The sequence below is a fragment of the Rhea americana genome, unplaced genomic scaffold (genome assembly GCF_003343005.1).
Source record: "Rhea americana isolate MKP2758 unplaced genomic scaffold, rheAme1 scaffold_80, whole genome shotgun sequence".
In the NCBI taxonomy this organism is placed as follows: domain Eukaryota; kingdom Metazoa; phylum Chordata; class Aves; order Rheiformes; family Rheidae; genus Rhea; species Rhea americana.
Genome location: NW_028186979.1, coordinates 3588729 through 3602697, shown reverse-complemented (window position 1 = coordinate 3602697; position 13969 = coordinate 3588729). Strand labels below are relative to the sequence as shown.

The 13969-nt window shown below is 39.4% G+C and overlaps 1 protein-coding gene across 3 annotated transcripts in view; it reads right to left on the bottom strand.

The window, feature by feature from the left end:
- ASAP2 (ArfGAP with SH3 domain, ankyrin repeat and PH domain 2) overlaps positions 1-13969 on the bottom strand; it is an 88610-nt gene that overhangs the window by 32623 nt on the left and 42018 nt on the right. For all 3 annotated transcript variants that reach the window (XM_085322929.1, XM_085322930.1, XM_085322931.1), the window contains exons 6-9: positions 8688-8817; positions 6526-6611; positions 5141-5216; positions 4526-4612 (exon numbers count right to left, since the gene is read on the bottom strand). In XM_085322929.1, coding sequence (XP_085179055.1) covers positions 4526-4612; positions 5141-5216; positions 6526-6611; positions 8688-8817 — 379 coding nt within the window. The remainder of the gene's footprint in view (positions 1-4525; positions 4613-5140; positions 5217-6525; positions 6612-8687; positions 8818-13969) is intronic.

The window sequence follows — 13969 nt, the reverse complement described above, 5'->3', positions numbered from 1 at the left end:
ATATAGGAGGCAGCTTTGGATACAAAGAGGGGAAAACCCAGAAGATACTTGAACTGTGTTTTTCCTCAGGGAATACCAGCTCAGATGGAGTGCAGCTCTTTTATAAGCTCCAGCAGCATGTTCTGCTATGAAAGTCAGGGTCTTCCTGAACTATTGTGACAGAGAGGTCAGAAACATGATGGCAAGGAAAGAGCCACCATCTACAACCCCGTTCAGTGCGCTTAAGACTCCACAACTCCAGGCTGCAGGATGTCAGGCTCATTCTGAGGACAATCCTGGAGCTCAGAGGTTCTGAGAACCCCAAAACAAGTTCAAGGCAGGTGTTGCCAGGGTACTCCTGTTTTGGCAGAAGCAACTTGTGCCCGCTCCTTTGTCTCTACAGGAGTCATCTAGGAAGCTGCGCCAGGTAGCTACGACATCCATCTGAGGCCTTTTAAGACATTACAAAACCACCATTTAATGTTGATTTCTGACAAAACATCCCTTCAGATTTAAACCAGCATATTTTTTAATCTTCCTGGTTATCTTATACCGAATTGTTGGGTTTTGTGTATTCTGGATGCCAAGCACAAAAATAGAATAACATGCAGAAAGATTTCTCATCACTGCTCAAGAATCACTGCATGCATATGTTTACTGGCTTCTGAAGAAAATCTGCTCTGATGCCTCTTATATCGTGCCAATGCCTTATACTCTGCCTCTCATTATTCTGTGTTCTTTCAGTAAAGGACCTCCATTCCCAAAAGATTAGAGCCCTTACAGGAAATTAATTTATTTTCCACATCCTCAATAACGAAAAGATTTCAGATGACCTCTAATACGTGCCCATAGTAGAATTCCCATTAATTAAGATTTTGCTGCTACTTTTTGTGGAATATTTTCTGCTGCTTTTCAAATACCTTCCTTCAGCTGTTGTTTACGTYCAGTTGCTATGCTTGCCTAAATTGGCAAGCCAATAATACAAGCTTCCTGCTTTACTCCAGCTAGAGAGGAAGCTGCTGAAGATGACGTGTATTTCCACACATTCATTACCACAAACAGTGTTTTTAAAAAGTTTTACCCTATTTCATGAAAGGGAATTAAGGACAGAACAAGGAGGTTTTCACTTCTAAATCACCGATTCAGGCTTTGTGCAAAYCAGTACTGTCCAATTTAGTTTCCAGATATTTTTTTCATATCTCTTGAAAAGCCAGTTCATGATTTTGATCTAGCTCTTAACAGATCTGACGCCATACCACAAATCTCCATCACAATTAACATCCTTCCGGGCAATCTCAGCATGCCTTTTCCATATGCACGCTCCCAAAAGGATCTTCCCTTATTTTTGGTTCGCATATTCTCCAAACAGGAGTACAAATCACAGATAACAAGGTCAGACCCAAATGACCTCATCAGAAGAGCAGGAACAATGTACATTACCTATGGGAGGAAATGGATCACTGCAGGATATAGGATATATCTGGTGCAGAGGACTGTCATTTTAAGTATGTCTTAATCACAAAAAGATCAGAATAGACTGAAGTACACAAGCCTAAGAAATTGAACTTTGTCCACTTTATCAGCTTTGAAATGCAGATAGGCATATATAAAAAGGCGAGTCATTTCATTGCAGCATGTTTACAGTGAATCACTTCTGTGACCACAAAAACATTTAAAATAATTTCTTTCAAAGTCTTTTAAAGACTTGCTTCTAAATCAGGTTGAATAACATTGTCAACAACAGAAGAACTGCATAAAGATTATTTTGTAAAGAAGACTTGTGACTACTGTTAAGAGGGTTCCTAAAAACCTGGTTATCAGCCCCAGTATTTGAAGAAAACAGAACTTTTCACATAAAGTGTTTTAATTTATGCAAGGCAAATTTCTGCCAGTTCCACAGCTGCTATGCATCAGATAGTTCAGACCATCCCAATCGCTCTGTGCATAAAGCTGCCAGAACCTTCTTAGAGCTTTACAACAACTCAAGCTTCTCCTGCGTTTCACAGTATCATGGCCAGGATTTTTCAGATCCACACCTTACCTATTCATAGCTCCACGGAGTCTCCAGCAGGTGGGTCTGCCAGAACCCCCTGGAGGCAGCTTCTCCTTCAGCATAGCTACCACAATTTTTGTCAACAAAGACAAAGTTTATTCTACTTTGCAGTGGAGTAAATAGACTGTAGGCTCCACCAATGCTGCAGAGGAAGCAGAAGCAAATCTAAATACTAGATTAAGGCCACTTTCGATCTCAACTTTTCAGAGTTGTGCACTAACATAGACAGTTGTTCCCACTGGCTGAGGGGCAGTCACTGCATAGCTGTCTTGCTTTTGACTAAGCTGGTAGTTAAGTCTTTAACAGAGAGGACATAAGAAACAGAGAAATAAAGACAGTGTTACTCTAAAGTTGACCCCAAAACTTGTGGGAGCTCTACAGTTTGGGAAAAAAAATGTTTAAAAATAACTAAAGTAGACACACAAACATTTTTCAATGACCACTTAAAAAGAAGCTTCAATACAAAGCAGGTTTGAGGAAGTTCTGTACAAGAAGAAATAACATACACAGTCACAACAAAAAAAAGTTCACTACAGATATCTATGTGCTTTTTTTAAACTTAACATTAAACAACTACATATTATTTTTCAGACATGAAGCCCATTTTAATTAAAAATACATACATCTTTAGAATCAAGCAAATATCAAATCAAATCAAGCAACTGGATTTAATTCCCAGCAGGGAGATAGTAAGCAATTACCAATTTGTCCTGCAATAATTTTCTTTCTCAATAACTTTTTTTCCCCTCAATACAGTGAACAGAATAGCAAAAGAAAAAGAACCTTTTTTTTTTTCATACTAACAGAAAAAAACTCAGAGGAAAAATCCAGTTTCTTGAAATCTGAATGGGAATCATGCCAAGTATTTTCATTAAAACATAGTAACACTTACTCTCCTAGACTTCGGTCACAAAATGTAAATGCATTTGAGGAAGGAAAAAGAAATTAGTTATAGTAAAGGAAATTACAGTGCAATAAGAATAATATCAGTGGGTTGTATAGTAAATTACACCAGGATTGTTTGGCATCCCACTGATTAATTGATGTTTTCAAAAACTTTAAAAATAATTACATTACTACTCATGCTCTGCAAGTAAGTGCTTATGTCTAAACCTGCAAATATATAATGCATACAAAACATTGCATTTGTGTTTTTAATTGTAACAAAACAACATGAATGATAAATCTATTTATCGTTGTATTCATTATTCCATTTTTCAGTCTGCAAAAAGCAGATGTGTGCTCACCACATCTTTTGTGTAAATTAACACCAATATCACAGAAAATTACAGGTAAACTTAGAGGAGCCACACTCCCAGCAGCAATGAAAGCCAACTGCTTCCATTATTTCCTTACCAAGAAAGGTCTGAGTAATATAAAAGCCTGGCAATACACTTTAAAAGGCAAAGAATTCATTAGTAAATGAGAGAAGGCAACCAATGGTGGAGCCAAAATAGTCACCACTTGCATAAGGATTATACAAACTTCAGTACGTAAATTCATACACAATGGTCACAAACTTCACATAGTGACAATAACACCTCAAAGTCAAGGCTATTTAAGACTGTTGAAATGTCTATCTGGACATCTGTTGGAGCTAGGCAGAATGGCATAACCTTTATAGGTCAATGAAAGCAAGACTGAGAAAGATCAAAGAAGTCTGAGGTCTGTAGACTACACTACTTCATTGTAATTCCTCTCAGAAAGAGAATCTGAAAAATTAATTTAGCACTTGTTCATGTCCCAGCAGCCACACAATCGAAACTGGCATTTATTTATATGAAGATGAAGCACAAGCCATTTTTAAAAAAAGTAGACACAATGTTTAGGGTTTGATTACAAACAAGATGCTTGATTCTAGATCAGAGCTTGCAAAATATAATTTCTCCAGAAAATTTTAAATCTAACAGCAATCATAGATGAAGCTCAAGAAATACTATTTTGCTAGACTGCTGAACTGACCTAGCTCTTGCACCTTTGAAAACTGGTGTCTTGCAGTAGAATATCAGACGTCATTGTCATTTTCGCCAATGATGATTTAAGTGTTTTGAGATTTGGAATTATTTTAATTTTACATAATCTTTTGATAATACAGAATCTTTTAAAGAGAGAACTTCTGTATTGATGAGGTCTTTCTGATTGGGTCTTTCTGATATTGTCAAAGTTCTTCCATTCTCACTTTGAACAACAAAGAACCCATTGGTTGCAGTTAGTTCACAGACAGCCCACCAGCTTTAGCACTTTTGTTACTCTTTCTAAGATTGCAAAGTTCTTTTGCAGTAAGTCCTACGTGTATTTTTAGTGAGGACTCCTTAAAAATACTCAAAACTTTATCTGAAACATACAGTATGAATGTCAAAATAAAAATGAATAAATTAACCAAGAGAGTTTTACATGGCTAATAAAAATTAAAATAATTAATTTCAAAAACTAGTATTACATTGGAAGTTTTTGTAAGGGATATACCAAAGTTAAATCCCCTTATATGCTCACCTCTTTCTGATCAACCTGGAGCGCTGATTTTAAAATATCTCTAAGCTGCGTTAGTTGTCTCCTTTCCTCATCTTGTGCTTGTTTTATCTTGAATGAAGAAGAATACTAGTTAAATATGAAGCAGTGGTTCTTTTCAACACATTTCTTCGGAATTTGTTACTTAATTGGTTCATTTTTCTGACAAATATTCAGCAAGAATAAAAACATGAAAAGAGAAGTTGTAATGAGTTTCTTTTCCTTCATATCTTCAAAAGACTGATAATTGCTAGGATGTTGCTGGGTTAAGACCGCTTCCTTAGACACTGCCTCATACTGTTCAAGCTTTCTTGTGTTCAGTTTGAAACCATACGTTATTTACRTTACCATACGTTAGTTGGTAAGCTTTTTATTTAGATACAACTTTTTAGAGAAAAGGCAGCTTTCCTACCATATTACATAGCAGGGTCCTTGACTGAAACTAAGGTTTCTGGACACGATACTACAACAAAATTTTACAATCCACTCAAAACCTTAAAATGCTGAATGTTAAAGTAGTCAACCAATCTGAAACATAACAATTACAGTTCTATAGAAAAAATTAAATTTATAGCATGCATTTGAAAGGTTGCTACTCACTGTATAAAGATCTGTTGAGAGCATCTCAATTGAAGGCTTGAGACTTTCAACTGCTTTTAATCCATCCTGAAAGAAACTTTAAAAGAAAAATAAAAAACTTCATTATTAAACTTTATTTTGTATTTTTTGTTTAAAAAAATTGCCACAGACAGACATGTATTATGCCATGCCAAAAACTTCAAGTCCTTATAATTCATTTTTCAGGCATCTTTGACCAATTTATTTCCCTCTTAGCTCATTCTAATATGCAAAGTTCCCAGGAAGATTCAAGACTGCCACAATCAATTGCCACAGGTTTTCTTCATTCTCACCTCACATATGGGTTCTAATTCCACTTTTTTTGAAGGCCCAGACCAAGCAAGTTTCATCTCTAGCACAGTTGACCCTCTACTGCATACAATATCATCGTGACTTGTGGAGCACAATAATATCATTTCTAATGCAAGCCTCTSGCAAAAAACACCTCTGTTTCCAACCATTATCTCTGGCCTATGTACAGCCTCAATATGCTAAATTGTATGTATTTGTGTGTTTTGTGACATTTGTGACATCTTTAGAATAAATTTTAACAAAACCACAATACAATCACATTAGATTAAAGAATATTCTGCTGCACCAGTTACAATAGAAATATTCTCAGCCTCAGAAGCAGACACGAAAGTGATGACACAAGATAACATTCACGTTGTGGAAATTCTATTAAACGAAAAGACAAGATGAATGACAAACTACAACTGAAAAGGATTTGCAACACAGTATTATAGAGAAAGCAATTCACACCGATTTGGACTAGTCTTTAACTTAAAAACATAATGATTTGAACAGGTTGATAGTGCCTCTTTCTAGTTTATAGCTTCTACTTTATTGCTATATTATAAATCTGTGAGACAACAGTAAAATAAGTCCAGCAGTCTAACGACAGCTTTATGGTTTATTACCGAGCCCTCCAATGAATTAAAAAGAAAATAAAGTCACTTTTTCCATACAGTTTTATGCCACTGCTTATGCAATGTATTTTTCTTAAGCAGAATTATTTTAGATCACTGCTAGATAAACACATTCCTCCCTCCCACCCAAAATCCCTCAAAACTAACATATCAGTCTGTCTTTCTCTATTTCAAGAACAGTTTTTGAAATGTGCCAAATCATTGTGTAGCACTCCTTTGGCACAGACATTTACATGATATGGGACTAGCTCAACCTCATATGTTTCAAAATATAGTAAGAAAAACAGTGGCTGATCTATTCCACCAAAAGTGGACTATGGAAATAGTTGAATCTTAGATTTATTTTGAAAATCTAGAAAAGTGTTATAATGGTGTCAAAAGTTTAAAACAAGACACTGCTGCAATTATTGTGTAAGAATAAAGAAAAGCAAAACATACTTGCACTGTGCATGAAAATACTTGATCAAGTTTTGAAGCAAGTCTACTCCTTTTTTAATCTTGATTTCATTGACTTTCAGCAGGTACTGTTAAAAGAGAAATTCACAAAAGAAATTAATGATTATCAATTACTGCTACAGCAGTAATTCCTGGACCCAAGAAAAAATATGTCAAACCGTGGCTTCAAGGGTTAATCACTCAAAAGCAATTGTCATTGCTGCTTTTTGATACCCTGTGGGGATACTTTGCTATGATTAATTCAAACTACTACCGCCTTCTTCATGACTCCTAGTGGAAGCCTGTGTTACATGAAGCTTAAGAGTTCATGTAGCGAATTTAGGAACCAACTCTGACACCTAGCAGCCCATCTAGAAACCTGTATCACTAGTGCTCAAGTCCATTGCCAGAGAGATTTCACTAGGGAAGAAAGTAATTTACTCAAAAAAGTGAGAGATTATTTTAACCATTTCTAATAGATTTTTTTAATCTGCCCTCTGATTTTATCATTTYCTCTATCAATTTCTTATACACGTTAATGATAATGGGAAATAATAGTTTAGCAAGAGCTTAAAAAAAATCCTCCTGTGGAGCTTAAAGAAAGTCCAATTAGTGTCTCTCTGCATTAAGCACAAACGGATTCCTCATTAAGTGACAGCTCCTCCCCAAATAACTTAGCAAAAAAGATGGCAGCCAYGTAAGCAGAAATACCATTGGCCAAACATTAACAGAAGTCCTTAACTGTCCATTAAACGTGGACAATGTTTAATCCCTGCTTAGATATTGACCTACAGGCAAAGGAGTAAATGTCTTCTTAACAATGCTCCAATGCATCTGGTTTTCACTTACAYACTTGGGATAAATACTTCATCTTGGATTTTTTAAAACTGCTAAAATGTAGCAGTATCCCAGTGCCAGTTTCCAATGTTGCTGCTTTTTGTGCTGGTTCAGGTAAACTAATGGATGACTAGCTCAGTGGTAGACATCTACACTGGACAATGTTTGGTTGGAAGAATTACGTCTCTAATTCTGTTATATTAAAAAGGGAACTCAAGGCATCTGGTATTAAGCTCACTCTCGCAATTTATGGAGAACTATCCTGTATTTATGATACATCTGCAATATACCTCACTTCTGTTTTAAAAACAAAAGCAAAATGAAAACTCTTTTTATGACTATTCCAAGGTATCCAAGTATAATTTTCCTTTTCCAAAAAAGCACAAGAAATACAGCTATTCTTCAGCTATTCTGCATTAAAGGTAATTCAATCAAATTTTACAGATTTCACCCAGCATGTTATCATTGTTGCAACCAATTGAAGTGAACTCCTTCACTTGACAAAGTAAGATAGAAGCATCTGTTTCTGGTTATTTCTTAGGAAGGATACAGATGGGCAATTATTTGGCAATATCCGTAAGATTACTGGGAGCTCAAATCCCTTCATCAGTTTTGAATACTTTAGCCTGACTCCATCTAGAAGTATGAATTCTATTGAATATTTGCACATACAGTTACTAAAACTGATATTCAGGGCACCTGTTGTTAAGCTATGTTGGCACACAGGTCAAATCAGCCCTAATCATCATATTGAAAACAAAAGAAAATACCCATTGTGTAGTTTTCTGTGAAAGCATAGAAAGAACAAGCACAGCAATTTGGACTCCCAACTATGAAGCCTGACATGCCTTTATATGAATCCAAACAAAAAAAATGTTCATCAGATATAAAATACTGCAAAATCACAAACATTTTAAAGTAGCAGCATTCTGAAACATCTTGAACGATAACCAAATCTCATCTTTAGCACTTTTTTCCCAGCACCAGTGCATCAGTGTGCTAGATTGAAGTTTTTCCTACTGCAACAGCTGGCGGTGTGGAGAACAATGTAGAGAATGATCTAGAGCTTAAAATAACTTAGACTGAAGCAGCAGTGCAAGGGCTTATTTATTACCATCTATAAGTGTTTAACTGAGCTTTGCATTGTTTAGTCTACAATTTATTTCTAAGTAAAATTAGAAAAAATCAGCACATCAGCATAGAAAATTGTATTTTAATAACTTGAGTCCATTAATAACTTTGTATTTCCTTTTAACACCACTGTTGCTTTTCAAAAATTTTCCTATAAAATTTTAGCAGAACAATATGAATTTCAGGTTGATTCTTACCTCACACATCTGCAACTGGAAGAACCGTCTTTCTTTTTCCATCTCTTCTGCAATTTCAGCTCCACTTATTTCTGTACGGATCATCCCATGCAGCTTAGCATGCTCTTTTTTCTCCTTCTCTATTTTTGTACTATAAGGCAAAGAACTAGTCAATGAAGTGAGAAATCCAAAGCCTCTCAGCAAATCTGATTATTCATAAAGTCTACTGACAGATGCAGAGCCAAACTCTTGTAGCTTTGCATATGATTTACTTAGAGATGCAATTTCACTTGAAATTTGAAGATGACTAGAGATCAACAGCATACAGTAGCAGAAATCTAATTCAATCATCTCTCCTGACAGAAACTATAAAAGAAGGTACTAAATGAAAATAAGATACTAAGTTCTTGTGTTGAAGAAAAACAAAGCCAGAAACAAAACAATCCTCCCACTTTTTCCATTAAAATTAATGCATTATCCCAACTGACCAAACATTGGTTAACAGAGTTCAATTATGTCACCAGATTTATTAAGTCTTGCCTGTCATCAAGTCATCTTCTATATATACAGGGTTTCCTAAGCCAAATCACAGTTGCCATCTCTGCTTGCTACTGAGCCAGTTGGCACTGGGAATGCTGGCCAGCTGGCTCTGTTGCAGACTTCAAAGTCTGCTAGACCAGCTGTCCTAATTCCCTGAAAGTTTCCATGAACACTTTCCAAGAGCTCCGAGTGAAACAGGTTCTCCTGCAGAATATAAATGAATAACCAAAGCCTACCATGCAGTATATCTCCCCTGCACACACTCATGTGTGTGTTTGAGATATTTTTTGTGTTAGTCCTAAAGGAAGTAATATAATTATACTACTCAAATAGTAAGCCTAATATAAAATGAGATACTAATAAAAGAAAATAAATGAGGGTTTCTCTGTGTGTTTACTTTTTGGTAAAAGACTTCTAATTTGTCATTTGTACAGCTAAGAAGCAAAAATTTGTAAGAAGGGCTTTTTGAGGAAACGGGATACTGCTCTGGAACAAGAGGAAGCATTACGATGGGATACAGGAAGTGCAGCAAAAGGAACAAATAACACACTGTGTTGTACCTCCTCACGAGTAGTCAAGTGTCTCTCAGCTATCTCTCTGAAGAGATGACATATCTCAAGTGCCCTCTTAATCTGATGTTAACATTACCCCTAACAGCAAAAAAGAAAAGGTTCTGTATGTTCTGAGGACTTCCAGTCAACAATATATTCTGTACTTACGTATCTCAAGAATGAGAAACTATCTACTCTTACACCTCAAGCAGCGAAGGGAAAACTAGAATTAATCCCTTAATTCTCTTCCCGTTTTCACAGGGAAGCATTTTGAACAGCACTGTCTTCCCTCTTGCCCCCATTACTGGCAGACAGAAAAGAGCCAAACTGTTGAATATTCCTGCAGTCAGTGCAGCCAGCCAACATCAGATACATTCTCAGCCCATCAGGTCCTGCAGGAAAGAGTCCTTCTGAGGAAGCTTCTCTCCTTTGAAATGAATGTTCTGAAAACTTTCAGTCACATGAATAAAAAACGTATTCCAGAATGTTCTCAGTATTTTCATAAAGTAGAATAAAAAAAAAATCTGTATTATCATCCTCTTACAGCCACCTATGCTATTTTGCAGCCCCAGAGAATAGAGTCCAAACAAAAGAATTAACCAGGTATCAGCTGTGAACGAGGAAGTTATACCAATACAAAAAAAAAAAAAAAAAAAACAGAGAATAGCAACTATACAGCTCTTTTTTGGGACATCAGGTATAGAATCTATTTGATCCTTAATAGTTCTAAAAACCTCAAAGAAAAGCTCTAGGATGCGTTTAGCTTCCATGTTAATCTACACAGCATGGGGAACAAACAGGAGGAGCTGGAGATCTGTGTGCGATCACAGGGSCACGATCTCGTTGCAGTCACGGAGACATGGTGGGATAGCTCACACAACTGGAATGCTGCCAGGGATGGCTATGTGCTTTTTAGGAAAGACAGACCACGAAGGCGAGGTGGTGGAGTTGCTCTTTATGCGAGAGAGCAACTGGAATGCATCAGGCTCTGCCTAAGGGTGGAGGAGGAGGAGGAGGCAGCTGATAGGCAGTTGAGAGCTTATCGGTAAAGATCAAAGGGCAGGCCAGCATGGGGGACACCGTTGTGAGTGTCTACTACAGGCCACCTGACCAGGAAGAGAAAGCTGATGAGGCCTTCTACAGACAGCTGGAAGTAGCCTCAAGATCACAGGCCCTGGTTGTCATGGGGGACATCAACCACCCTGACATCTGCTGGAACAAGGCACAAACAGTCCAGGAGGCTCCTGCAATGCGCTAATGATAACTTCTTGTTGCAAATGGTGGAGGAGCCTACGAGGAAAAYTATCCTGCTGGATCTTGTCCTTACCAACAGAGAGGGACTGGTTAGAGATGTGAAGGTTGGGGTAGCCTTGGCTGCAGTGACCATGAGATGGTGGAGTTCAGGATCCTGCAGGAAAGAAGGCAACAAGCAGGATTGCAACCCTGAACTTCAGGAGAGTGGACTTTGGGCTCTACAGAGACCTAATTGGTGGAATCTCATGGGTTAAGGCCCTAGAAGGAAGGGCGGTCCAGGAGAGCTGGCTAGTATTCAAGCATCACTTCCTCCAAGCTCAAGAGTGGTGCATCCCTATGAGCAATAAGTGCAGCAAAAGGGGCAGGAGACCTGCATGGGTGAGCAAGGAGCTCTTGGCCAAATTCAGACAGAAGAAGATACACAGACTGTGGAAGAGGGCAGAGGCTACTTGGGAGGATTATAGGAATGCAGTCAGAGTCTGTAGAGATGCTGCAAGGAAGGCTAAGGCCCAGCTGGAATTGAGTCTGGCAAGGGATGTCAAGGACAACAAGAAGGGCTTCTTCAAATACATCAGCAGCAAGAGGAGGACTAGGAAAAATGTGGGTCCGCTGCTGAACGGGGTGGGGGCCCTGGTGACAAGGGATACAGAGAAGGCAGAATTACTGAATCCTTCAGTCTTCACTGCTAAGGACAGCCCACAGGAATCCTGCAGCMTGGACGTGAGGGAGAGAGTCTGGAGAAGGGAAGCCTTTCCTTTGGTTGAGGAGGATAGGATTAGAGACCTTCTGGGCAGGCTAGACATCCACAAATCCATGGCCCAGATGGGATGCACCSACGGGTACTGAGGGAGCTCTCCATCATCTTTGAAAAGCCATGGAGAACTGGAGAGGTGCCTGAGGACTGGAAGAAAGCCAATGTCACTCCAGTCTTCAAGAAGGGCAAGGAGGAGRACCCAGGCAACTATAGGCCAGTCAGCCTCACCTCCATCCCTGGAAAGGGGATGGAACAGCTCATTCTGGAAGCCACCTCCAGACATACGGAGGAAAGAATTTGATCAGGAGCAGTCAGCATGGATTCACCAAGGGGAAATCCTGCTTAACCAATCTGATAGCCTTCTATGATGGAATAACTGGCTGGGTAGATGAGGGCAGAGCAGTGGACGTTGTGTACCTTGACTTCASCAAGGCTTTTGACACTGTCTCCCATAACATCCTCCTAGAGAAGCTCAGGAAGTGTGGGTTAGATGAGCGGACAGTGAGGTGGATTGAGAACTATCTGAAAGGCAGAGCTCAGAGGGTCGTCATCAGTGACGTGGAGTCTAGTTGGAGGCCTGTGGCTAGTGACATCCCCCAAGGCTCAGGACTGGGTCCCATCCTGTTCAACTTYTTCATCAATGACCTGGATGAAGGGACGCAGTGCCTCCTCGGCAAGTTGGCTGATGATACCAAGCTGGGAGGAGTGGCTAATACACCTGAGGGCTGTGCTGCCATTCAGAGAGACCTGGACAGGCTGGAGAGTTGGGCAGAGAGGAACCTCCTGAGGTTCAACAAGGGCAAGTGCAGAGTCCTGCACCTTGGGAAAAATAACCCTAGGCACCACGACAAACTGGGGGTTGGACCTGCTGGAGAGCAGCTCTGCAGAGAAGGACCTGGGAGTGCTGGTGGATGACAAGTTGACCATGAGCCAGCAATGTGCCCTTGTGGCCAAGAAGGCCAACGGTCTCCTGGGGCGCATTGGGAAGAGTGTTGCCAGCAGGTGGAGGGAGGTGATCCTGCCCCTCTCCTCAGCCCTGGGGAGGCCTCATCTCAAACACTGTGTCCAGTTCTGGGCTCCCCAGGACAAGAGAGACATGGAGCTACTGGAAAGAGTCCAGCGCAGGACTTACAAAGATGATCAGAGGGCTGGAGCATCTGCCCCATGAGGAACAGCTGCAAGAGCTGGGCCTGTTCAGCCTGGGGAAGAGAAGACTGAGGGGGGATCTTATCARGGTGTGTAACTACCTGAAGGGAGGGTGTCAAGGGGACGGGGACAAACTCTTTTCAGTTGTCCCGTGTGACAGGACAAGAGGCAATGGGCAGAAACTGAAGCACAGGAAGTTCGGCCTGAACATGAGGGGGAATTTCTTCCCTGTGAGAGTGACGGAGCACTGGCACAGGTTGCCCAGAGAGGTTGTGGAGTCTCCTCCTCTGGAGATCTTCAAGGCCCGCTTGGATGCAACCCTGTCTACCGTGCTCTAGGTGACCATGCTGAGCAGGGAGGTTGGACTAGATGATCTCCAGAAGTCCCTTCCAACCTTACTGATTCTATGATTCTATGACTCTAACAAGAATTCAAGAGGCCAAAGAATTCACTGAAATGTGATTCAAGGCTAATAACTACCAACTACCAGTATTTTTATTGTTTACAGAGAACAATACTTGAACATAGTATGACATAACCAGAATATAATATGAGATAACCACCTCTAAAATTTAAAGAGCTTACTAACAGGCCATTAGGAGTCTCTAAATRCTAGTTAAACCAAAAGACAACCAACACTGCCAAAGAGTTGGACAGTTTATGATATAGAATGATAAGCACAATATTAAAATAGACATTGTTTTCAGAAACTTAATTCCTTTTAAAGAAAAAGCTAAACTCGGGTGGAAGAGCCCTTTCTACTCTTTAAAGGGAACTCATATTCTCACAGGCATCAGGTAATAAAACCACGACCAAAGCATACTGACATGCACCCAATAATTAGACAAATAAGTTATCCCTGAAGCCATTTGCTGGAGCTTTGTTTGCATTTTGTAGCAGCTAGAAAGCCCACAAAGTAAATCGGAAGCTGGATCCAGAAATAAACTCAGAGATAAGGCAGTGCCTAAAAGGTAGCACTTTGGAAGCATTTGCAATTGGCCCTGTGGCTCCAATCGTTCCAGAAATGCTTTTTTAAAAAAAAAAAAATACAAAAAACA